Here is a 27,774-nt window from a genome sequence, read left to right on the forward strand (position 1 = left end):
CCATCGCAGGCACGATTTTTGCCCGCGTTCTCCTGAACAGACTTGTCACTGTCTCGGAAAGGAACCTCCCGGAGATGCAGTGTGCCTTTCGGCCAGAATGGAGTACAGTAGACATGATATTTGCCGTGAGGCAAGTCCGGAAGTGCATCGAGCAGAACAAGCCTATTTACTCTTTCTTCATTGACCTGACAAAGGCATTTGAGATTGTAAACAGGGAGGCCCTCTGGATCATCCTGAGACGTTACGGATGCCCGAGGAAATTCGTGAAGATGATTCAGCTGCTCCGCGACGGAATGACAGGAGAGGTCTTTTGCAGTGGTGATACATCAGCTGCATTTGCCATTTCCAATGGGGTGAAGCAGGGCTGTGTACTAGCCCCAGCCCTGTTCAATCTGTTCTTCACTTGCATGTTGCCCTGTGCTGTCCAAGGTCTGAAGAAGGGAGTGTACATCAGGTACCGAATGGACGGCTCTCTGTTTGACCTTCACCGCTTGAACGCACGGACAAAGGCCCTCATACAGTCATTCAAGAAACCCTCTTTGCTGATGACTGTGTGTTCCTGGTACAGAGTCAGTGATCACACAAAGACAGTGATCTGCGGTTGATGCTGAACAAATCTCAAGACGCTGCTACGCCCTTTGGCCTGACTATCAGCCTGAACAAGACTGAAGTACTTCACCAGCTTGTGCCAAACTCCAACCTCATAGAACCAAAAATCACTGTTGACGACATCCACCTGACAAATGTAAACCGTTTCGTATACTTAGGAAGCATCATCTCGAGTGATGGGTCTTTGGACAAAGAAGTTGACTCCAGGATCAGTGAGGCCAGCCAGGCTCTGGGGAGGCTGCGTACCAGAGTGCTCAATCAACACAACGTCCGCATCTCCACAAAACTGAAAGTCTTCAGAGCTGTGGTCATCCCTTCTCTCCTATATGGACGTGAGACCTGGACTCTGTACCAACAACACATCAAACAACTGGAGGAGTTTCACATGCGCGCCCTCCGCCCCATCCTTGGCATTCATTGGCAAGACCGTGTCTCCAACTTGTGAGGTCTTGGATCGCACGGAGTCCACCAGCATTGAGTCCCTGATCATGGGACACGTCATCAGAATGGACGACCACCGTATGCCTCACCAGCTGCTCTATGGTGAACTGGAGACTGGAAGGAGACCTCAAAGTCGTCCATGCAAAATGCTACAAAGACGCTGTGAAGGAAACCTTACGCTACTGTGACATCCAGCCAAGGGAACTAGAAGCTGCGGCTGTTGACAGACCCGCTGGCGAGCCCTTTGCTATGAAGCCTACACCAGTTTTGAAGATAGACGCTGCCAAAAACGGATGGAAAACTGTGAGCAGCGTCACAGAACAGCAGCCACAATTATTACAACAACGGACTAACAGTACCCCCATTGTGCTAGACTCTGCGCTTCCAGACTGGGACTGCAGAGCCACCTCTGTGTCCACAGATGAACTGCACAACAGCGTGTCTTCTTGGAATCCGAAGGACTACCACACATGATTAGAGTCACTTGAGATATTTCTCGCATTCTTACGTGGAATAAGAATTAGAGACCTAAAGGGGAGGTACTGTGAACTAAATTTAATGCCTGTCTTGTGAGTCATAGCTAATTAAGAACAACCACAGATTAGGTCAAGTATTTAATGGAATGTGGAGGAACTGGCATAGACACCAGTAAAATATAATGTGGATTCATAGACAAAGCATAAGTCTTTGAAAACTGGTGAATGGGTTGAGAGACAATAAATCAGCCATAGTAAAATGATAGAGCGGACACAGTGGATGGAATTGGCTAATTCTGCTCCTTTGTCTTATGTTTTAGTTGGGGCATATCTCGTGTGTTGAATACAGTTGTGCATGTTGGACTAGAAGAAAGATTCTTCAGCTTTGAGTTAGTTTTCACAAAATGATGCTGGGCTAAGTAGAATGAGGAAATGTTGTAACTTGTTGAGTCAGTGGAGTGACTTGAACTCCAGGTCATCTTCAGGTCATTTATCCAGCTTTTTGGGTTGCAAGTCCTAATTGTACATCATCATGAACTTCATATCTTCTATTAACCTTTGGAGGTTATTATGATGAAACCAAGCATGGTAAATCGAGTTTGATGGGTTGAATAGCCTAATGTATTTCCTATTTTGCTGAGATGATTTAAGATTATTATGATCTTGATAGATTGAACTTGGAAAGATCTTTTGTGGTTGCAGAATTTGTAATAAAAAGATATAAAGACAATGTGCAATGAGTAATGTCTGTATAGAAAGTCATTGGAACATGGAATACTTTCCTCAGGTGCTGCTGAGGCAGAGATGATTAGAGCCTAAAATTAAAGACATATTTAAAATAGTGATAGACTGAGACATAGGGAGAAAGACGTGCTTGATTGATTTATTACAAAGCTAAAACCAAATAGTTTTAGTGCATAATCGTGCATGTCTGCCTGAAAAATCTATCTAGTGCATTTAATTCCTAAGCTTTGGCCTTCTGTACAGCAGAGTTCTCAGACTAGTAAGTTTGCCCATTGATGTAGCACCATGTTAGAGCTGGCATAACTAAGCAATCCCATTAAAACAAACAGGGAATTAGCTGTTTATTTTCTAGGTGGCACAATGGCACTGCAGATTTTGCAGCTGTTGTATAGCCTCAGTGACCTGAGTTCAGTTCTGACCTCCAGTGCTGTCTATGTGGAATTGGCATGTTCTTCCTGCAACCAGGTGGGTTTCCCCACAAAGGTCTTCCATCCCCCAAACCTGCTGCTTGATAGGTTAATTAGTTGCAGTACGTTACTTTTAGATTGGTGGGGCACTTGGGGTAGGTGTTTATAGATGCAGGTTACAAGGAAACTAGAAGTGAAATGGGATTCCTTTGCGAGTCAGTATTGATTGGATCAGGCGAATAACCTTCTACAAGTTAATTAAATATTTTTTGTATGCTTGCTTTCTTTATTTTAAAAAAACAATAATTATTTAACATTTATTTTTAAGCACACCTGCTGATTTTGAATGGTTTTGAGATATTCACTAACATTCAATAATAGTGGCAGCTTTAATGTCTGGTGAGTCTGAGAGGAGCTGTATTGGGTCATGAGTAGCGTTTGGCAAAGACAACATGGTCCAATGCAAAAGTAACAATCTTAGGATTGTGGAATGCATAATGCTTGTTGTGTGCATGGTTTTTCAGGGGTAATTGAGAAGGTGTTGCAAAGGAACCATTGATAAAACAAGGGATTCTCTAGATGCTGGAAATCTAGAGCAACACACAAAATGCTGGAGGAACTCAGAAGGTGAAGCAGCATCTATGGAGGGGAATAAATTTTCAAAGCTGCAGGCCAAGACCCTCACTAAAGAATCTTGGCCTAAAATGTTAACTGTTTATTCGCCTCCATAGATGCTGCCTGACTTGCTGATTTCCTCAAATGTCACAAAAATAAAAGCAGTACCTGAATTTTGTTGTAACTTTCAGCTGTAGTAATGTGGACAACAATGGACTTGTATCCATTGACTGACTGGCCACCTAATTAATGAGTTTGTTGGAAATAAAAATTTCCAGCTAAGTTTTTGACGAATAGTTTATATATCTAATGCAGGTTTTGTAGTTAAAGGGTATAAATTTAAGTTAATTGTCAGGAGAATTAGAGGGGAGATAAGTACTTGTGATACAGAGTGCACTAATTGAAAGACTTCTGACAATGAATCCAGTAGTAACATTAAAATTTGAATTGGAAATGCCTGATGAAGGAACATGAGCACTATGAGCGGAGGTATGCATTGGATGTTAATTAGTGTAGCTAAAAATTCTGTATAAATTCTGAATTGTACATAATTTCAAGAAATGGTTTTAAGATGTCTTTGGCTATTTTCTATTTCGCTCAACATATATTCTTCCTCCTTTCTTTAAGTTATACTAAAATGGCAGCATGTTCTGAAGTATCTAGTGACTTTCAGTATTGTGACCAGTGCTTAATGTGAGAGATGCTAGTATAATAGCTTACAGAACTGCATGTGAAAATTCAGAATAAGTTGAATTTCCCTTTGGATTAACCATGTTCAGGCTAAGCATTATTAAGGAGTATATGTAGAAAGGAATACTTATTCATAAATACTTACTGGTTGCAACAAAAGTTCTCAAAGTTAACTATATAACCAAAGTGCCGTAATTGTATCTAAAAGAATAGAATTCAGTATTGTGCCTTTTGTGCTAGATCTGCCCCGTTGTTTGCACTTGATCTGCTCCTTGCCTCATGCAGCCCAGTGGTCTCATTTGCATCATTGTTTGGTATTTTACTTCCACTGATCTTAAAGCTTCATTTCTAAGGCTGTTCTGTGATGTTGAGCAGTCTGTGAATCATAACCAGACTTTGAGATGCAGCATTTCATGTTTGTTTCTAGTATCACGCAGTCCTGTCAGAAGAGTACATAACTACTTTTAAATGACTTTAGTAATTTGAATTGTTTTCTCTTTCTTCATTTTAGTTCATTTAAATATTATCATTAAGAAAATTATTTAAAAACCATCAGACTACTATTAATAATGTAAAATGAAAATATGCAACAAAATAAAGAAAAGGATAAAATTTCTCTTGTCAGCAACTTCATTCAAATGAATGTGATTTTGCTGGATGTGCCAGTTATCATTGGTATCAGATGTCCAGAAGCCAGATATGGTTTATTCGTCCTTTTCAGCTCAGAACGTTACAAATCTGATCCTGTATTTGGTAGTGTGTATAAAAATTCTAATGTGCCGGAATCCAACTTGCAGTGTGTTCTGTATCTCAGTATTTCCAAGCATTGACATATTCCGTAGACGCTGCCTGACCTGCTGAGTTCCTCCAGCATTTTGTGTGTGTTGCTCGGATTTCCAGCATCTGCAGATTTTCTCTTGTTTGTGACATATTCTCAACTAGTCAACAAGCCTTTAGCCTACAATTGGCTTACTCTCAATAATTTTAGCTAACATATTACAAAAGGAATACAAAGGAATTGCAAAATAAACAAAAAAAGGTGGTAACAAAACTGAGAGAATTATGCTATCAGGAAAGACTGAACAGACATTCATTTGTAGAAGGTAGAAGACGGACGTGAACTGATAGATATCTTTAAAGATATGAAAGGTTCTGCCACGGTAGATATAGCTACACTATAGAGAAAGTTTGTAGGAGTGTCCAAAACCAGAACCTAAAGTCCAATATGTTCAATAAATCCAGTAAGTAATTTAGGATTTGTTTCATTAAGGCAATAAAAATTATTAACAAGTACAAGGCTCCCCAGTCTGAAAAGGGAGCATGGCCTGTTTGGACTTTCATCGCAGCTTGAGATCACGGGACAGTTGCTTGTGACGTTTATTTGCCAGATTTTTAAAAATTGAGTAGGACCTTTTGGTACTTTCTGCACAGCTTGAGATCATGGGGTTATTAGACACTTGGTAAGGAACTTAATGTAGGCAGTTGTGAGGTGTTGCACTTTGGGAGGAGAAACCAGAGTAAGACTTTTACAGGGAATGGAAGGGCACTGAGGAATGCAGTAGGTCAAAGGGATACAGATCGATAATGCTTTGAATGTAGTGTCACAGGTTAGGGTCACAAAGAAAGCTTTCAGGCACATTGGCCTTCATAAATCAGAGTATTGAGTACTGGAGTTGGGATGTCATGTTGAAGTTGTGTAAGACATTGTTGAGGCCTAATTTGGAGTATTGTATGCAGTTCTGGTCACCTACTTGCAGGAAATATCAATAAGATTGAAAGATTACAGAGAAAATTTATAAGGATGTTGCTAGGACATGTACACCTGAATTCTCGGGAAAGGTTGAATAGGCTAGGACAGGGGTAGGCAACCTACGGTCCGTGGACCGGATCTGGCCTGCAAGCAAATATTGGGATACTATGCTCCATAGACTGTACTCTCTTGGTTTGTGACTGTGTGTGCATCCTTACACTCTGTGGATTGTCCACAGGTTGTGACTGTTCTTGTTCCATGGGAGCTGAAGCATTCCCTGTGTTCGAGACACCTGATGGGGAAATCTGTTCCTGTGAGGGAAGCTGGTTCCCGGAATAGGGCTGAGACTGTTGGACTTGTCGTCACAGCTGTTGGGCGTTATATTGTGCGGCGGCTATGCCAATCATTGCTATTTCCATAACAGTATCTCCGGCAGCCTGTCAGCTGGGAATTTAGGATAGAGTCCCGCAAAGGAGAGAAAGAAGGGGAGAGGAAGAGGGTCTACTTCCATTTTTCTGTAATTTTCCTCCTCCATCTTAGTGTTAGGGTTTAGTAGCTGGTGCCTTTGGTTCCATGTATTAAAACAGGTAGGCAACCAAATCCAGCCTGCGGAGGTATTTTGACCAGCCCGCGAGCAAATATTGGGATACTCGATCCGGCCCGCGAGCGATTTTCCCTTATTCTCAGTGTTTCACGCGGCCACACTGATGGACATGCATGACGTCTTGTTGCACTGGCCCCAGGTTCCGTTTTGTTCCAAATCAAACACTGGTATATTTACAAATGACAGGAAGGCAGACTACCTTATTATTATGTATTAGATACTCCGTGCACGTGCAGGTTTTCAGATTGGATCGTTCAAATTTGTAAACAGAAACAGCGTCACTGTGTTTTAACAAGAAACCCACGCTAAATATCTAGATATTTACATGTGCTACGATACTTACTGAATAACTCGCTTTTCGTAATAAAATCGAAGAAAAAAATCCCAATGGCAATGAATGCAAAACGTAAGAAGGTAGACACTGAGGCTATGTCCACACTAGACTGGATAATTCCGTAACTGAAGCTTTTTCTCTTTGTTTTGACCCTCTGTCCACACTGAAACGGCGTTTTCCACCCCCGAAAACGGGAGATTTTCTAAAATACCCTCCAGAGTGTGTAAATTTGAAGACACCGATTGTGCAGAGCAGTGTGGACGGGGTAAATGGATATTTTTAAAAACACTGTCATGACGTGCCGGAACAGATGGTGGTGGCAACGCGGCATTTCATTGTTTTCTTGAACGCAACTCCCCACACAACCTAACAATTTCAGAACAGACGGCAATGAGACTGAAGCCAGAAGAGTTAGAAATGTACTCACCAAATAATTTGACCCATAATTTACTGAATAAATAAGTATCCTCACTTTGCCCTGTTATCTGTCCTTGCTTGTATGAAGGTGGTTTACCTACTTATGCAAGTACTTCTCGGACAATAGATGTGTAACAGCCTAATGTAATGTAACATTGTATGGAAATATAAGATAACACTGATGCAGACATCACACATCAAAGTTGCTGGTGAACGCAGCAGGCAAAGGGAGCATCTCTAGGAAGAGGTACAGTCAACGTTTCGGGCCAAGACCCTTTGTCAGGACTGAGTCCTGACGAAGGGTCCCAGCCGGAAACGTCAACTGGGGTCCTGACGAAGGGTCTCGGCCCGAAACGTCGACTGTACCTCTTCCTACAGATGCTGCCTGGCCTGCTGCGTTCACCAGCAACCTTGATGTGTGTTGCTTGAATTTCCAGCATCTGCAGAATTCCTCGTGTTTGCACTGATGCAGACATGTTTTATACATTTAACAAGGTAGTCAGTTTTTCAATGTTCGTCGTCAGCTGGGTCGTCAGTTGTGAACTCCCTGTCGGTTGCTTCCATACGCTCCAGTATTTTTTTTTGGTTTTAAGTCCTCCTGCATGACAGCCAACAGCAATTCCTTTTAAGTTTCTTCTACTCTGTAACTGGACAAACGCGCACCAAGTATATAGTTTCCTCTTCGCTTGTTTTCTGTGTGCCCTGCGCATTCCCAGTAGGAGGAGATTCGCCCAAATTTCTGCTCTAATGTGGACGGAGATATCTTTTAAAACACCTGGTGTGGACGCCTATCATTTTTACGCGAAACTGGTGTTTTCAGAATTATCCAGTCTAGTGTGGACATAGCCTGAGTTGCCAAATTTCCAAGTCACTTTGACACTAGATTACTTCTTCATCGAGCAAGCTGGGAAACCAGTTTGTCTCATTTGCCTAGAAAATGTTGCTGTGAAGAAGGTGGCAAATATCAGGCGACGTTATGAGACCTACCATAGTGGAAACTTTAACAAGTTTACTGAGCAAGCAAGGAAAGATGAAGTTGAGCGAATGAAGACTAGTTTCAGAAAACAAACATCAGTTTTTGCCAAGAAAAGCAGTGAAAATGAAGGAAATACCCGTGCCAGCTGTGAAGTCTCAAAATGTATTGCAGAAAAGTTGAAGCCTTGTACAGATGGAGAGTTTGTGAAAGAATGTTTACAGACAGTGTTGGATATTGTTTGTCCTGAGCGGAAATCTTTATTTGCATCTATCGGCTTGTTAGCAAGAATGATCACACAGTGAGTTGAAGAAATGTCAGCAGATGTTAAAAGTTGTTTCAGGGATGCCTGCAATGAATTGCAATTTTTTTCCATTGCGCTTGATGAGAGCACAGACTTGAGAGACACTGCTCAACTTGCGGTGTTTGTGCGAGGAGTGACCTCAACTTCTAAAATTTTTGAAGAGTTTATTCAATTAATTCCTATGAAGGACACGGTTACTGGAGCAGGCATTTTTGAAGCTTTATTAAAAATTATGTCAGAAATGAACCTTAATGTGTCGAAGCTAATTGGCATCACAACTGATGGAACATCAGCAATGGTGGGACAGAAAAAAAGCATCAACACATTGCTGCAAGGACAAATGGAAAACTTTGGAATCACACAGAAACTGATTAAAATTCATTGCATTATCCATCAGGAGGCATGATATGCCAGTCTTTGAAATTAAAGGATGTTATGGACATTGTTGTGAAAGCAGTGATCCTATCTCGTGGATTGAATCATCGCCAGATTCAGCAGCTTTTGTTGGATACGGTGGCAGAATATGGGGACCAGGCTTTTTTCTGTAATGTGCGCTGGCTTAGCCGAGGGTCAATGCTGGAAGGAGTATTTGCATCGCATGAAGAGGTGGCAATATTTCTTGAAAGCAAAAATCAGGATGCTTCACATTTTCGTAATCCTGATTGGCTTGCAACCTTGGCATTTCTTGTGCACATTACATCTCATTTAAATAACTCATTTACAACTTCAAGGAAAAAATTCAGCTGATACATGAGATGTATGGTCATATTGTGGCCTTTGAAAGAAAGCTGCAGTTGTGGGACTGCCAGCTTCAAAAAGGAAATTGTGCACATTTTCCTACTTTTCAAAAACATAAAGCACAATGTCCAGGCATTTTTGCGAATATGGTCAAAGAATTGAGAAAAGAGTTTTCATCTTGTTTTGCTGATTTTTGCTTGCATGCTAATGAGTTCAAGCTGTTTGCTACTCCATTTGATGAGGAAGTGGACACTGCATCAAAAATTTTTCAAATGGAATTGATTGAGATGCAGTGTGATGACATATTGAGATCGAAATTTCATTCTGAAGATGTGTCAGTGCTTGACTTCTATGGAAAATATGTTCATCTAAGTGGGAAGTATCCTAACTTGTGGACCATGCAAGAAAGGTGGCATCATTGTTTGGCAGCACTTATCATTGAGTAATTATCTTCAAAAATGAAGCACACCAAGAACCATTTGTGAACAAGATTGACTGATACCCATCTGGATAATGTCTTGCTCTTGGAATCAACAAGTCTGACACCCAATATTGAGAAGCTTCCAAGCAACAAACAGCATCAAGTTTCACATTGATTTATTGACTGTTTGCATTAAAATTTTATTTTTTATTACTTAATTTACCACCATTCAATGCATCATGTTCATATGTTTTATATTTAAAGATTCTTTGTGTCCTTTTAATAGATTGAAAAGATGCCTTGACTGAAATAAATTGCAACTGAGTTCTTTGATTACTAATTGGCATCCTTGGTTAAGCACAAATGATTTTCTAGTATGTGTTATTCATTAATCTGAAGCAAAACATAACTAGAAGTATTTAAATGGATAATTACCATATTTCAAGTTTTTTATGGTGTTTATCTGGCCCACTGTCCGTGCATTAATACACGATCCGACCCACAGAGGCAAAAAGGTTGCCGACCCCGGGGCTAGGACTTTGTTGCTTAGAGTGTAGAAGAATTAGAGGAGATTTGACGGAAAGATACAAAATTAATGGGTATAGATAGAGTAAATACGAGAAGGTTTTTTTCCATTGAGGTTGTGTCAGACTGGAACTAGAGTTCTTAGGTTAAGGGGGAAAGGTGAAATTTTTAAGGAGAGCCTCCACTTTCCATGCAAGTGTGGAATGAACTGCCAGAGAAGTGGTAGATGCAGGTTTGATTGCAACATTTAAGAGAAATTTGGATGGTTATGTGGATGGAGCGCTCTGGTCGATGCAGGTTGATGGGACCAGGCTAATTATTAGTTTGGCTTAGATTAGATAGACTGAAAGCCTTGTTTCTGTGCTCTAGTACTCATGACTCTATGACTAAGAATACAGAGATTAGGATTAATCACAAATATAAAGAAAGGCTAATAAAGGTAGATATATCAAGGAGAAAATGATAGAAGGTTATAAAGTACAAAGTGAAAATAAGCACTTGAATAGAGTAGTTAAACTGTATGAGCACTCTGTAAAAGTGGTTGCGATTCTGCTTGCGATTTTTATGAATCTTAAAATTCGGTATCTGACGTAAGATGTCAGGAAAAGCTGCAGAATTGATCTCTTGGGGAAAAAAGTACTCTGTTTCTTGGAACATTTATTTTGAAAGTTAGGAATTTATGCAAATTTGTAAAACAATTGTCATTCTTGTTGATTTTGCTGTTAACCAGGTGAAAGGTCAAGATTAATTTAAATATAGAATCAGGCAGCATCGAATGATTTATAAATAGAATTAGTTTTTAGATCTATAATCTTTCTTTAGGACTGTTGCATTTTGTGTAATAACAAGGCTCCAAGTATACAAAACGCTTAACATATTTTAAACACTAGAAATGTACTCATTGAAGTTAATTCAAAAAGAATTAACATTTATAGAAATGTTTTTTTTATTGCAGTATAGTTAAAAGATTAAGCATTTAGATGGGATTGAAGGTAATGATTGAGGCTGTTTTGGAATGCCCAATATATTTGGTGGATGTATCATAGGTAAATGAGGCTGAAGAAGTGCAAAAAGACAATTAATCCTGTTGATTTTGCAGGCTCTAAATAATTGTTTTTGAAATCTGATTGGGAATTTGTGGCAAATAACTAGATGGGTTGCAGGTTATTTAAACAATGTAATTTTTAAACCTGGTTTGATATAGTTTGATTTTTATGATTAGTTAAAAGCAAAGAAGTTTCCATCTTTGTTAAATCAGCATTTTGCTACTGGAAATGATTTAAAGTACTGCTATCTACAGAATAACAATGAGCATCCCTGTAGGGAGAGTTTATGTAAGGTACAAAATGTTGTGATGAAGCTGCAGCGTTATTTAAATAGTTCAGGTTATTTTAAATATTGAATTGCATAGAATCATAGTTATTTTCAGATTTTAATAACTTAAATGAGCCATTTGATGACATTTTTGGAAGTAACACAATTTGAATAATTTTCTCCCTCTGTATCTCTACACCACCCTCCTCCCTCGCCTCCCCCACCACACCTGGACTTGATGTGAATAGTTTGAGTATATGCACGTGATCTGAAGCAGACACATATCACCTATGCTCTGTCCGCCAGAGAAAGCAGGATCTCCCAGTGGCCCAATATTTTAATTCCACATCCCATTCCCATTCTGATATGTCTATCCATGACCTCCTTTACTGTAAAGATGAAGCTACACTCAGGTTGGAGGAACAACACCTTACATTCCGTCTGGGTAGCCTCCAACCTGATGGCATGAACATTGACTTCTCTAACTTCTGCTAATGCCCCACCTCCCCCTTGTACCCCATCTGTTATTTATTTATATACACACATTCTTTCTCTCTCTCTCTCTCTCCTTTTTCTCCCTCTGTCCCTCTGACTATACCCTTGCCCATCCTCTGGGTTTCCCCCCCTCCCCCTTTTCCTTCTCCCTGGGCCTCCTGTCCCATGATCCTCTCATATCCTTTTTGCCAGTCACCTGTCCAGCTCTTGGCTCCATCCCTCCCCCTCCTGTCTTCTCCTATCATTTTGGATCTCCCCCTCCCTCTCCCACTTTCAAATCTCTTACTAGCTCTTCCTTCAGTTAGTCCTGATGAAGGGACTTGGCCCGAAACATTGACTGTACCTCTTCCTAGAGATGCTGCGTGGCCTGCTGCGTTCACCGGCAACTTTGATGTGTGTTGCTTGAATTTCCAGCATCTGCAGAATTCCTCGTGTTCACATATCCTGATTGGGTTTGAATAACAATTTACTATTGTTAGTGTGTTTTTGGGGTGAGGACATATTGCAACTAACTTCAGCAATGAACCATAGCCACCGATCTTCAGATCTGAATATGGACTGTAGATTAATTTTTAAATGCATCTGTGGGCAATGGGATCCTTGAGCTGTGACAATATAGTTGATTGAAGGACCAGAAAACATTGTCTGGATTGTGGGTGCGAAGTAGGGGGGAGAATGTGAGAGTTATGTATAGTCAAAGAAAGTGTTGTAGACACGTTGTAAATATAGAATTGTCCTTTGATCTTGGGTCAAGCAGGCCTCTTCCTCCGAAAGGGTCTCAAAATGATGCTTGCTGTATCTCAATTTTTCGAACAAAAGACCACTTCATATCCTGTAGCTGCTTCTGTCTGATGACTTTGTTCACGTTACGACAATATTCATCTTTAAAATATATTGAGGTAGAATTTTTGAACTAACCTACAAACCATTGTGCATCATGTCAACATCAAAAGTAATATTCCAGAACCTGTCAACAATTTACTAAAACTTAATAAAATGCAATTGTGAGGCTGAAAAAGTACTCATCCCCTTTGTAATCACTACGCTAACTTTCCTTGGGTGCAATATTACCTTGTTGATGCAGAAAATTGGAGGATCACCTGATTTCAGGGAATTCATAAGAATAAATACCCTGTCTTTCTGTAAGGTCCAACAGTATGGTAGATTTTTAACAGATCAAACCAAAATGAAAACAAAAGAGCATTCAAGATAAGTCAGGGAAATGATAATAGAGAAGCACAAATCTGGGGAAAGGTACAAGACCATCTCAAAGGCACTGAACATACCTCGGAGCTTAGTGCAGTCTGTCGTGAAAAAGTGGTTCCACAGTCTCTAAGGCCTTGCACAAAAAGGGCATTTGTGGAAGTGTGGTAAACAAGAAGCTCAGGCTATATAAAAAAGCATATCTAGTCTGTAAAGACTTTGGGAAGCATCACGCCGTCAACAAAGTGACAGATTTTAATGTGGGCCATTGCTATTGAGATTGATTATGTTCATGCCATGAAGCTAAATATGATGGACTTCTCATTTTGAGGTGCTTTTAAAGTTTAATATTGTAAAGTTATGCCTTGTTGGAGCCATGCTAAAATTTGGTGAGCACTGTTGTTTGAAACAGCTTTGATAAAGGCAAAAATTGTCGAGGAGCTTGAAGGCTGTTTTTGACTTTGGGTACTATTTCAAAGAAAAGTAGAAAGCATTCTATACAACTTAAATAAATTTTTGATTGAGAATATTATAGACTGTATTTGTATCTGAATGCAGTGCCCTAACCATGTTGTAAAAATATTCCTCTGTGAATAAAGCCAGTCAAATACACAATATTGAATTACTTATTTACTGCTTATTTCTGACTACCCCCAGTCGTAAGAGAATTCATAAGCAGAAACTATGATAAGTAACTTAGATAATATTGGCAGTGTTGTTTGGGGTGTAAATATTTTCTGGGACACTGAAGGCAAGATGAGAAGGTTGTTAAAAAGACTGTGAATTGCTTGTCTTTGTAAATTAGAATATGGTGTATAGAATCACTAGTAAGTCTTGCTTTGACAATTTTGTGTCCAATTTTTGGCATTGTTCTTGAGGAAAGGTGCTGAACTGTTAGAGAGGGACTCTTAAGAGTTTCATGCTTCCTTCAGTTTAAAAGATGTGACATGAAAGTACAATAATTTGAGTCATAGTGTCTGTGGCAGCTATTTGTGTCTATGCCAATTCAGTTTTCTTGTTCTTAACCAATTTTGTATTTATGTTGCATCTTCGTCACTCCTTTCTGTTGCATCATCGATATACCAATCTGCTTAGTCACACATTTATTTACCCTCAGTAAATCAGTGCTGGCTGTCATTTTTAAGCATATTTTTCTGGGTCATTCAGTTATTGTCTCTAAGCATTTTACCACAATTGATACTATGACTTCTTTGATTTTCAACATGTTTATGTCTCTTCTGCTTGCTTAATACCCAAAGACCACGAGAAGATTGTGATCTTTATTCTTCTCTTCATCTTTGTAGTATGCATCACAGCTGGACCAAGTGACTTTTCCATTTTGAAATCTTTTAAGGTCTCTCTATCTTTTTATAAAACTCATTTACACTTTGTTATCTTTCATTCACTGTTATATTTATCAGGATCTTTGTTAATGAAGAGGGATGCAAAGTACTCATTTAGTACTTTGTCCATGTTTTCTAAATTCGCATGATTATGTGCAGGGAATGGATGGATGTAGACTTTGTGTAAGCAGAAGGGATTAGTTTATATCGGCGTTCATCATTCAATTACTTGTTCAGTTAGTTCAGCACCACATTGTAAGCAGAAGAATCTTTTCTGTTTCTGTACTGTTAAATGCTTTGTCTCCTTTGTCATATATAAAAATCAGAATCAAGTTTATTATCACCAGCATGTGTCATGGAATTTGTTAACTTAGCACCAACTTCTCCATTGTGATGTTTGTCATGGTCATGGTGCACAAAAGCAGCTCACTGTCAGTCCACTGTGTCCACACTGGCTATCAGGCATCCATTAACATTAATCTTATATTTTTTTTCCTTTAGCATTTTCTTCAGTTCTTTCCTGTTTCCATGCTCCCTACTAATTTACCTGCCAGTCACCTACATAAGAGGTAATATGCAGTAGCAATTAATTTGGTTTTCTTATACGTGTCCATATCTTGGGCATGTGGGGTGAAGCTGGAGCACATTGGGAAGTCCTTGTTTTAATACAAATGAATTCCAAAAGTATTTGATATCTGCTACTCCGTTCTTGTGTACCTGTAATTTCTTGTCAGGTTACATGTGTTAATTGTAACTTGTTTTGTTTATGTATGTATAATGACTATATTATTTATAGTCTCCTTACTACATTTCATTTTAATCTATGGCCCTGATTGGCTCTCTTCACTGCTGCTTGCCTCTTTGGCTAGGCCTCATCCCTACTCCCTACCTGTCAGAACATTCCTCGCTCCTACCCCCTTTATTGTGAGCGACAATATTTTCCAAGCCTATAATAGCTTTACGGAGAATGAGAGACATCATTTATTAAGTTCATGTACACATTTCTTGCCGAACAAAACAATGTTCCTGTGGACCAAGGTGCACAATACAGTAGGTATAACACGCAACATCTCAGATTAATAACTTATCTGAAAGGCATCAAAGCACCACCACAATCTGTCAGTATTGTACAGAAATGTTAGTTTTTATTGTTGGCCTAATTTCACTTTTTATAATATTCTCTTATTGCAATTAATAGATAAAAATATTACTTGTTATTGTTGCGTGTGTTCAACAGCTACAATTCTGAAGGGTGAAAATTTATTCTAGTCTCCCGTCTGACTAGGAGCTTGTTAAGTTTTAAAACTCTTGATTACTAATTCTGTGTTCGCAGTCCAAATACAAAATGAATAAATTGAAATTGCATCTCAGGGTGTTTGTATCTGATTATATTTTGCCATACCATATGAATATACAATTCTCTCGCTAAATCTTAACCAACTTCTAGCTGCTTGGTACTGGAATACCTATGATGATCTCCAGGACCATTGCAATTATATTAAAACCTACATGTTCCATATTTGCTACCTGAATGTGCTGCTGCTCTTAACACATTATTTTAATGACCGTTCAGAGTTGCCTTGAAAACATGATGGCGAAGTACTGCGGTTGAGTGAGGAAATTGCTCCCTCAGGGATGAAGCCTGGGGTTGCTCATATTTTTGCAGTATCATCCTTGTCTCTTGGAGGTGCTGTTGGCATAAGTAAGTACTCATAGCTGAACTGGAGGGGAAGGTAAGTATTATGTCCAGCTCTGAGTATGTTGATTCTCAGCACTCCTTCAAATAAAACTGCATCCAGATATAGTATAAGCACTTGGGAGAATGGGTATGGGATCTAATTTTTTTTTCATATTAATCCTGAACTTTCAGTAAATTATCAACAGTGGTAGCTGAATCCATTTTCTCCGTCACATTTGTTAATAGACTTTCAAGTTATATTTTGACCATATTTATTGATCATAATGTGTTCCTGTGGATTAAAAACTGCATTAAATGCATAATTCATCTCTCCTTGTGAAACTAAAGAAGCAAAATTAATGGAGACACACAAGACTGCAGATGCTGGAATCTGCACTCTCTTGTGTTGCGGCCTAAAACTTTGACCGTTCTTTTGCTTACGGATGTTGCTTGACTTGCTGAGTTCCTCTAGCAGCTAGGTTTTTGCAAGCAGGATTAATGGTTTATGTTAAACTGTTTTAAACTAATTATCCCTTTTCTTTGTATAAATTTGTGGATGCTCTGGGGGAGTAGAAGAAAAATGGGTAACTTTGAGGTGACGCTGATGATAATTAATCTCATTCACAATTGCAGCTGTTTTCTTACTGCATTGAACTTGTTTGTAACTGATATTTCTTCATAACTTAAACTTACACATACGTAGGAAGGAACCTCATGGAAGTTTATATTTAAAATATCATTAAAAAGTGTGTGAAATTTTAAAATTGGCTATGTTAAAATTAGATTTGATAAAGGGGAGTATTTCTCACTGCACTTTTCCACCTTGTAGCTTTTTTCCTTCTCTGTCTCTCGAGCATTCTCGCTTGCTATGTGTGCATGTCAGAGTATTCTTCTGTCCATTATTCTTAGCAAATCACAGTGTGCAAGCAAGTGAACATTCATGCAAATCAAAATATCTTATTTTTCTTCATCAAACCGGTGATGCAGTTATGTGATGCCATATCAACGTTCTTATTTTTTGAATGTACTGATTGTAAAATCTTTGCTATGTAAATGGTATTATAACTGGACTCCTAAAATGATTGTAACTGGAGCATTACAGAATGTTAATAAAATGGCTGAAGTTGATTGCTGGCTGCTTTCTTTCATGCCTATAATGTTTACAGTTTAAAATAAAGATCACAGTATTAGTGTTCTAGTGGAGACTATACAAGGAACTGTTCCTAATATTAGCAGTATAGTTAATTTCTTTAAAAACAAAGACTTCAAATTGATTTTTAAATACTAAGCTTGTGAACTTGTGCCCCACTTTGATGTGAACTCCTTTTGGTAAGGGGAATTATTTCTTTACCATTTGTTAAATATGCCTAAGTATAATGATCACAAAGTGTAAATGCAGTTAACTCTGAATAAATATGAACTAGTTTTATCCTATTTTCTCTATACTGAGTTCATGATTTTTGTATTAAAGCTTAGTCACAAGGTGTGAACTTTTACATTGAGTAACAACCGAACAGAAAAATCACTATTGTTTTCTAATTGTGAAAAACATTTATGCTTCCACATAGTACGGAAGCAGCTTCCCATTGTTTTTCAGATAAAACCTTCCTGTAAATCAGAGATCATAAACTGTCTCCATTTCTTGTTTGCAGTGGATACCGTCCGGGCAAGACAACTTACTGGGAGCTTTAGACTCAGTCAGCTTGTTCCAACTCCTGTATATCAACATATGAAGATGCACAAGCGGATCCTAGGGCACCTTTCATCTGTTTACTGTATTACATTTGATCGGACAGGGAGGAGAATTTTTACTGTGAGTTTCTGTCTTTTTTAAATCTTTGACATTTTAAAATAAGTTATGCTCATTTACCTCATCCCAGACCTTTAACTTTTGTTAAATCCAGGGATAAATATTAAGTTGTTTTTATCTGTCAGTAAACCCAAGATTTCTTTTAAATTACTGCTCAATAGTGATCCTTTCTTTTCCCCTATCCCTATAGAATATCAGTGAATTAACAGCAGAATTGTTTAGTAGATTATTAATAAGATTGTATTAAAGTTTAGTAAACTAAAGTTGAATGTTTTCGTTGAGTAAAATCTAGAAAGAAAATGGTTGCTATCGTATTTCAATTGTGAAAAGCATCCATTGCAGGGTGGTGCACATGCAACTCTATACAGTCTTCCGATAAGTATATTCTATAGTTTACAGAGCATAAACTGTTCCCATTTCTTCTTTATTGCGGATACAGGACCAGTATAAACTAGTCAATTTTAATTAAACTTACACAGTAAACTTTTTTTTTTTTTTGAAGCTATTAAATTGTTTGTGGAACAAGGAAAGGTACAAGGAGGACTACCCTTTGGCACAAGCATGTGGGCTTTGATATGTTACTCTGTGATACTGATTTAGTTAGTAAAATTAATGGATTATAGAATGCTGTACGTTTTCATATGTGAACATTAGTGTCTTATACAGAAAAATAAGTTAAGAATCCATTTTAAAAATGTAAAAATATTTTGAATAAACTCCTCTCGGGCTTTCAACCGGGTACAGGTATCACTTATAACCGACGTTTCGATGACACACTCCACCATCTTCATCAGGGATGATGCCTGGGCCTGTCTAATTCGGTGGTATTTGTAACCCTCCCACCCTCCTGTAGGCCATCCCATCTGATTGGTTAGTCCTCATCCAATCAGGGTTCTGTTCTCCCACCTTGTTTACAATCGAATTCTAAAATAAATCTTGAGCTTACTGACAGATTTAAAACAAAACTTACAACTGTTGTTATAAGTATGACTAATCAATCAGGAGGGATGGCCTACGGGGTGGGGAGGAATAAGTACCACAACAGTTAATAATGACACAATAAACTGTTCTACATGCTTGGTATTATAGCCATATCACGGTCACTAATCTTTGCTCAATGAACAGACCTTTAAGGTTTTTGTCAAATCTTTATGGACTGTTAAACCCTCTATATTCTTGCACCTTACTTTACATAAGAACATAAGAACGTAAGAAATAGGAGCAGGAGTAGGCCATCCGGCCCATTGAGCCTTCCCTGCCGTTCAATAAGATCATTGCTGATCTGTCTGTTAACTCAGCTCCATCTATCTGCCTTTTCCCCATAACCTTTAATTCCTTTACTATGTAAAAACCTATCTAACTGTTTCTTAAATATATTTAGTGAAGAAGACTCAACTGCTGCACTGGGCAGAGAATTCCATAGATTCACCATTCTCTGGGAAAAACAGTTTCTCCTTATCTCCGTCCTAAATCTTCTTCCCTGAATCTTGAGGCAATGTCCCCTAGTTCTAGTCTCACCAACCAATGGAAACAACTTTCTTAATTCTATCTTATCTAGCCCTTTCAAAATTTTGTATGTTTGTATAAGATCCCCTCTCATTCTTCTGAATTCCAGAGAGTATAATCCCAGGTGACTAAATCTCTCCTCAGGTTAACCCCTTCATCCCTGGAGTCAACCTGGTGAACCTCCTCTGCACTGCCTCCAAAACCAGTATATCCTTCCTCAAGTTATGGAGACCAGAACTGCACAGAGTGCCCTGTATAGTTGCAGCATGACCTCCCTGCTCTTGAATTCAATCCCTCTAGCAATGAAGGCCAACATTCCGTTTGCCTTAATAACCTGTTGTACCTGCACTCCCAAGTCCCTCCACACAACAGCATGCTGCAATCTTTCACTATTTAAATAATAATCTGCTCTTCTATTATTCCTTCCAAAGGCCGTAGTCTTGCATTTACCAACGTTGTATTCTATCTGCCAGACCTTGGCCCACTCACTTAACTTATCTATATCCCTCTGCAGACTCTCCACATCCTCTGTACAATTTGCTTTTCCACTCAGTTTAGTGTCATCAGCAAGTTTTGCTATGCTACACTCAGACCTGTCTTCCAAATCATCAAAGTGTAACTGGTAAACAGTTGCGGACCCAGCACTGACCTCTGCGGCACCCCACTCACCACAGACTGCCAACTGGAGAAACACCCATTTATACCAATTCTCTGCCTTCTATCGGTTAACTAATTCACTGTCCATGCCAATACACTTGCTCCGACTCCATGCATCCGTATCTTATAGTGACTTTCCCTGCTGCATCCCTTGATATACTCTTGACTTTTATGAAATCCACTACTCAAAAGTCAAAGTTGAGTTTTTTGTCATATGAACAGGTGCAATGAAATACTTGTAGCAGCATTCACAAAAAAAAACAATTAAACATAAATTATACACGTTTTTACAAATAACACAATTAAAACAACAAAATAAAGTCCAAACAACAGGAATTCTGCAGATGCTGAAAATTCAAGCAACACACATCAAAGTTGCTGGTGAGGACGAAGGGTCTCGGCCTGAAACGTCGACTGTACCTCTCCTAGAGATGCTTCCTGGCCTGCTGTGTTCACCAGCAACTTTGATGTGTGTTGCTAAAATAAAGTCCAGTTTAGCTTCTCATTTAGTCAAAATTTCCTTGTCTTCTGTAATTCCTTAGCTCACTCCAGAATATTGATTATGTTTCCAGCTAAATACCTTGTTTCTCTTCTTGCTTGTTGGCTTTTTACCTTGCAGAGTGTCCTGACAATTGCAATCTTTAATACAGAATTGAAGTTTTTATTTGGCAGTGGTAGTTGTGCTGCTTGTATTTTTTCACTTTGAAGTATTTAGTACAATATATAAAAAAGATTAGCATTCAAGTGGAGAGACCATTAGCATGTTTCCTTCAAAAGAAGTCTTACATCAAGTTGTTCAGTTCAGTTTAAAAAAAATAAAGAGTTTGCTATGACTGTCCGTTACTGATGTTTCATGTGTGTATAAATCAAAATATTTATGAAATTCCTTTGGGAAGTTGGAATTAAATTCCTTGGTCACTACTTTTGTAGCTCTAAAAAATTGCCAAATGAAGTATTTATTTAAATTCCTTTTGCAAGAAAAATGTTTCTATTCATCTGACTTTATTAAAGAAAATGGGAACAAATGAAAAAATGTTAATTTTAAGTTGTGACGTGGTTCACATATATTGCTCAAGCTTTTGTCAAAGCAAATTTTGTCTGAAATTGTCATTCTGTTTTAGAAGCACATCATTGCTAAGCAGTTTTAAACAAATAAAACTATATTCATTTAATAAGCAATCTATGTTTGAAAGGTAAAATTAGAGATATTTTCATTATTCTTTTATTTTAAAATGTCTACAGTGATCGGGATGAGGATTTTAATTGGTCTTCCTGCTGATGCCTATTGTAATATGGTACATCAGTTAACTATCTCAAGATTTCCCTTTCATCATTCCTGCCTTCCTGTGTAACAGATTATCTGAGCATTATTGCTGCTTGTGGGAATTTGTTGTTCCCAAATTGGCAGCTAATTTTCCTGCCAATGTAATTGAAATGGTAACTGCATTTGAAAAGAATTGACTATGAGGTGTTTAAGACATCCTGAACATGTGGAATTGGGTCATTTCTCAGGTGCTTCAGTTTTCAATTATTATAAAGCACATCTTTCTCTTTGCCCTATATATCTCCTGCCATTGACCTTTTCATTCACAAGATCATCAGCCGCTTGCAGCGAGATCTTTGCACAAGCATTAATGATTTGGCCAGCAAATCAAAACACACATCAGTGCGATGAATAATCATTGAATAAAATCCTCTACTATCAATTAGAATTGTTATAAAGTGCAACGAGCATTTTAAATGAAGTCTACATGTATCAATTCAAATGTATCTTTTCATGTAGATTTCTAATCTATTTTTTATACCAATGAGGTTAGTACCATTCTCCCTAAGGTTAGGGTAGGGTTCAGATCCTATGTATTGTTCATAACCCAAATAATTTGAAAATTAGAAGTGCAGCAGCGAATCCATAGTAGAAGATGCCTGCAGCAGCTAGCCAATCCATCCCCATCCACTCCGCTTGTTTCCCAAATTATTCTTTGTATCTACAGGCTATACTTATGTCAGTTGTTCTTGAGCTGGGGAGGGCTTGCATTGAGTGGGTAAGCATTTAAAATGAATCTTTGGACTAAGCAATGCAGTTGAAGGGAGGGTAGGCACACAGGTATAATTAACTGATGTACTTCCACACTGTAAGATTTGATTTTCTAGGTGATGGCAAGTAAACTGTTGTAGTACAGAAGCCTATTGCTTAGGACATGCATTCTGTACAAAGAAGGTATTTTCTAATCAACTTAGATTAAGATAAACCATTTAAAAAAAAAACAAGCTGCAAGTGTATTGAGCAGCACACATAAAAGTTGCTTGAATTTCCAGCATCTGCAGAATTCCTGTTGTTTGCAAGTGTATTGAAGTTGAAGCTTGTCATTTAATCATATATGAATGCAACCAAACATTATCAGTGTTCTTCTGGGGCCAGGGTGCGAAACACATTATCAACACATTGCACATTTAGCAGATATAGTTGCGAAAACAGAAAAACATGGTCAAAAGAAAATAAATATAGCCCACATCCTTGGGTAATGGGGTGAATGTGGTCCTGGTCCAGTTTGTCTTCCTTCCACTGAGCCAACACTGGAAGGCAGCACTGACAGGAGAGGTCGGCCTTCAACATAGTAAGGATTCCAGCATGTCCACAGAGGCTGCTCTCTTTCACACTGCCTTCGGTGCCTCCTCTCCTAGGAATATGTTTCCTAATATATAGTATGTAATTTATTTTAGAAAGGTATTCCCAGTGTTCGCAAAATAAATTTCATCTAACTATGATTTAGTTTGTCATTAGTTAATTTTTTGAACTGAAACTTTGTACGAAGGGTGACAATTTCATGTAGTTGACAAATCTTTTTGTCATTATCATGATGTGAGGATACCTATGCTCTCTTAAGTGAAGTGAAACTCAAACAAATAATTCTTCAATATTTGAATGATTGATGTGAAAAATGTTGCTCTGATACAATTGACTGCACCACATGGGTAAAGGATTAATTATGCTGTACTGATTTACAGATTTTCCAATTTATACAATTTCACTTAGTACATCCCTGGAAAAGATGTAATTTTTAAGTAAATTTAAAAAAATTAGTTGTAACTGTGTGAGTACTCCACAATTATCATCGTATATCAGATTCCTCTTTTAGTTATATCTGTTTTAGAAAGGATATTCAGTTTTGTGTCAGGTAGGCCTAGACAAACAATAAAAAAAATGCTAGTTTTTGTATGTTTTATGGGTGGATAGATCCCAACTTGAACTGAATAATAAAAACCAGATACTAGTGAAGATTGGTTTTATTCATACTATTTCTCAACAATAAAATAAATGGCTACAAAAAAAGCTCAAGATACTTTGATTATTTTTGTTCTTGCTAATGATATGTAATCTTGGTAGTTTTGGAATCAATGATTTTCTATATGGACTGCTAAAATGATTATCAATTCTTTGCACATTAAGTTTCCCTTTGTTATGAATTAATATTTTTTAAGTATTTCCACTAAAGATCCTAGGTAAATTATAGTATACTGACTTGATTATAAGAGATGTTTTGTAGACCAATGAATAATTGGAAATATATTTTGAATACTCTGATGAAATTAGCAAACTATTCAAACGTCTATATTTTCCAAGATTTATACCTTATTATTAGATCTGTAAAATCTTCAGGGTGTTCTTGATAAAATGTTTGGCAATTTGGTGATATACAGATGTGCTTTTAAAAATGTGACACTTGCTGGACTTGAGTTCTGCATTTGCTGACTAGGAGACAAATAGAGCTCTTAAGTGTTCAGATGGTCTGATGGATTAATGCATCAGGGCTGTCAGAGATTGAAGAAATAGAAGCTTGAGAGTTGTCGTTAAGAGCCACAGGTGACCTGTTACCCGAGCTCATTTTGGTTTGCTGCTCGAACTATTATCACTAGCCACATTACATAGAAGTACTCCTGTGGTTAAACAGCCTCTGCAGCATATTGCTGTAGAATAAAATAGGATTTATCCTGTTCTGTGTTTTTCTAAGAATTACTGTATTTTTACTGCAGTATTTCAGACCATTGATTGAGCAAGTCCTCTGCTATGGATGCTTGATAGCTGTATACTTAATTGGCTAAAGTATTGTTGAGGAAGAATTGGCTGTTGCTTAGGTACATTTAAAAAAAAATTTCTTATGTAAGATTGCTGCCTTAAGCTGTGACCCCTCCCACCCACTGCCTTCTGGCCATCGACCCAAAAACATACCCCCCGTAATGCGATTCTAAGATTGAAGGTGGAAGTGGACATGAGCTTTGGAGCAGTTTCACATAGTTCTAGTAACCATTTGCAAGGTATAATGCCTTTATTAATGATAATTAGTTCCTGAACCAAGTGGCTCAGTCAACTGCAAGCACTGATGAATTACGAGGGGTGTTTGATAAGTTCGTGGCCTAAGGTAGAAGGAGTCAATTTTAGAAAACCTAGCACATTTATTTTTCAACATAGTCCCCTCCTACATTTACACACTTAGTCCAGCAATGGTGAAGCATATGGATCCCTTCTTTGTAGTCCACAGCAGGAGCGATTGATAAATTTGTGGCCTAAGGTAGAAGGAGATGAGTTATTAACTTCAAACTTTTTGCATTATCACTCAAAGAGTTGAACTGCACATGCATGTAACGAGAGCTTCTTGGACCTCCAGGTGGTCCACAGCAGGGGTGATTGATAAGTTCACGGCCTAAGGTAGAAGGAGATGAGTAATACAGCTCTGGTTACATGCATGTGCAGTTCAACTCTTTGAGTGAAAATGCAGAAAGTTTGAAGTTAATAACTCATCTCCTACTTTAGGCCACGAACTTAGCAATCACCCCTGCTGTGGACCACCTGGAAGTCCAAGACTCCGGCTTCTACAAAGAAGGGATCTGTATGCTCCACGACCGCTAGACTAAGTGTGTAAATGTAGGTGAAATAAATGTACTCGGTTTTCTAAAATTGATTCCTTCTACCTTAGGTCACAAACTTAGCAATCACCTCTCATAGCTAGTAGGTAAGGAAAGCTTTAAGCTTTTCTTGTGGCTCAGCTGATTAGAGGCAGTGCAATGCTGAATTATGCAGTCTAGGACCATCAAAGCCCAGATCTTTGCTGAGTTAGCTGATTTAACTATGAGCATTGGTACCACAGATGGTCTCAGCACTCTCCAGTTAGGAAACTGGTTAAATTCTTGCTTTTGATGAGCTAACACCCTCTGCTGGAAATACACTTGCATGGGTATTAAACAAGAACAATATCTGCATAGCTGTGTCCTCCTTGTGACTGAGTTGCCAGCCAACAATTTACACATAATAAAATGGGACTCCAAGGGAGGTTGTAGAGGCGGTATCCATGAAACTAAGGAGGGAATGCAACGAGGAGTGTAATTGCTGAGAAAATGCACTGATTTCATGGTAATCTTCAAACAAAGCATTAGAAAGGGATGATGTAGGCTAAACCAAAGCAATTTGTTGCCAAATTCAGCATTTACCTCTTTGTGTAGAAAACGAGTAATAGATTATTTAAAATATGTTATCATTTTCTCCTCAGTTAATATGCTATGTTTTACTTTGATAAAGGACTAGAACAATGCTGTGCATTATGCATGTTTTGACAAAATATCCAAAAGTGATGTTGCATTAAAATGACAAGTATCAGATCGATACTTTATTGAGAATAAAATTGATGAAAGAGCCTTGAATTTGCACTAGTTGTGCATGTATACTAGTGAATGGAAACTTGTTTTGCTAGTGGTTGTACATTAGCAGATGATCAGTAATGTATGGCTGTAAGATTAGAGGGATAGTTTAGCAAAACTGGACTGTGCATGAACATGACTTCTGCAAACTGTTAGTGCTACTTTGTGTACAGATTGAATTTTATAATTCTAGTTTTATATATTATGCTTAAAAATTAAAAGAAGACTTGCAAAGGATGAACAGATTATCCCAAAGTCCGTTATGACTAAGAAGGTGCTTTCATAAATGTGAACACTTATTGCAATATAGGAAACACTGCAGTCATTTTGTGTTAGTATTGTTCCACTTTTTTGATGAGCTTGTGGTGAGAGACATTGTCATAAGCCTTGCTAAAATCCGGGTAGATCCCTTCAAATATACTGCTTTCATTGATCCCCATCTTGTTGCCTCAAAAATAACCTCAAACATGTTAATTAGATATGATGAGACTTTAGCAAATCTACTGACTACTTTGATTAACCTCTTCCTTTCTGTATGAAGGTTTACACTGACCCTTAGAATCAATTCCCATAATTTTCCCATTATTGAAGTTAAACTAACTGGCCTACAGTTATTCTTTCCTCTCTTTTAAAGCTGTACAATATTGTTAAAATCCTGCAGTCGTCTGTAAAGAATCTTGTAGCCGAAGAAGGTTGGAACATAGTAAAGAATGGCAATGGCAAGCACAGATATTAGTTGCACATCCCCATTGATCTTGATAGCTGTCTTCATAAACATTGTTTGATGATGAATTCCAGGATTGTGTGTCAGGAATGAGGAAAAAATCAGCAATATATTGTTCCTTGGAGGGTGGTCCTTGCCTGCTTCATTTCTTTTGTGGGCAAGTGTTGCATGGTGTTTACAGAAATCTTGCTGCTGAAGGGCATCTTGCATGTGGATACAAACTGCTACCAGATGTATCATATGTGGAATGAATCAATGTTTAAGAGTGGGGGGGGGGTGCAGGGGAGAAGAATAAACAGCAGCCTTCATCAGTCCAGTGGAGAATTCAGTTTTATTTCTGACACGGGCCATATTGGGAGTGGAGCAACTCTGGCATAACGAGCGATCAATTGTCCGGTTTTCTTCACATCCTCTAACTTGTGCAAAACCACAATATTTATGTGTCTGGTGCATTGAAATTCTCATCAGAGATGATTCTCGTGGTTGTGATGATGAGGTCTTGCAATGGCATTGAAATTAAATAGCAAGGAAAGGTGGTGAGACCTGTCATGTTGTTGGCAAAAAATGAGAGAGCAAGAAACAAACAGTATGAAGCTATTTAGCAGCTCAAGGCTGTTCCACATTTCAGTGAGATCAGGATTGACCTGTGAAAGTTACTCCACAATGTGCCTGAAAACTTTCAATATCATGTAAACTATATATCTTGAATTTGTTTGAATCTATTGTGGAAGTTGGAAAAGAACACCATAGGTTAAATATATTTCTTACAACATTCTTGAAGCTTCCTTCTAATTTTTGGTCTAAGGCTCTAGCTCTAGACTTTATACTTTATTGTCACCAAACAATTGATACTAGAGCGTACAATCATCACAGCGATATTTGATTCTGCGCTTTGTGCTCCCTGGAATACAAATCGATAGTAAATATTGAAAATTTAAATTATAAATCATAAATAGAAAATGGAAAGTGAGGTAGTGCAAAAAAACTGAGAGGCTGGTCTGAATATTTGGAGGGTACGGCCCAGATCCGGGTCAGGATCCATTCGGCAGTCTTACCACAGTTGGAAAGAAGCTGTTCCCAAATCTGGCCATACGAGTCTTCAAGCTCCTGAGCCTTCTCCCGGAGCGAAGAAGGATGAAAACTTTGTTGGCTGGGTGGGTCATGTCCTTGATTATCCTGGCAGCACTGCACCGACAGCGTGCGGTGTAAAGTGAGTCCACGGACGGAAGATTAGTTTATGTGATATGCTGGGCTGTGTTCATGATCTTCTGCCCAACCAACAGAAGTAGCCTCTGTCTCCTCTAT

The 27,774-nt window shown here is 38.3% G+C and overlaps 1 protein-coding gene across 3 annotated transcripts in view; it reads left to right on the forward strand.

Moving 5' to 3' along the window:
* Positions 1-27,774, forward strand: part of phip (pleckstrin homology domain interacting protein) — a 192,638-nt gene that overhangs the window by 28,956 nt on the left and 135,908 nt on the right. For all 3 annotated transcript variants that reach the window (XM_072250216.1, XM_072250215.1, XM_072250210.1), the window contains exon 7: positions 17,734-17,894. In XM_072250216.1, the coding sequence (XP_072106317.1) occupies positions 17,734-17,894 (161 nt within the window). The remainder of the gene's footprint in view (positions 1-17,733; positions 17,895-27,774) is intronic.

The sequence above is a fragment of the Mobula birostris genome, chromosome 2 (assembly GCF_030028105.1).
Source record: "Mobula birostris isolate sMobBir1 chromosome 2, sMobBir1.hap1, whole genome shotgun sequence".
NCBI classification, from domain to species: Eukaryota; Metazoa; Chordata; class Chondrichthyes; order Myliobatiformes; family Myliobatidae; genus Mobula; species Mobula birostris.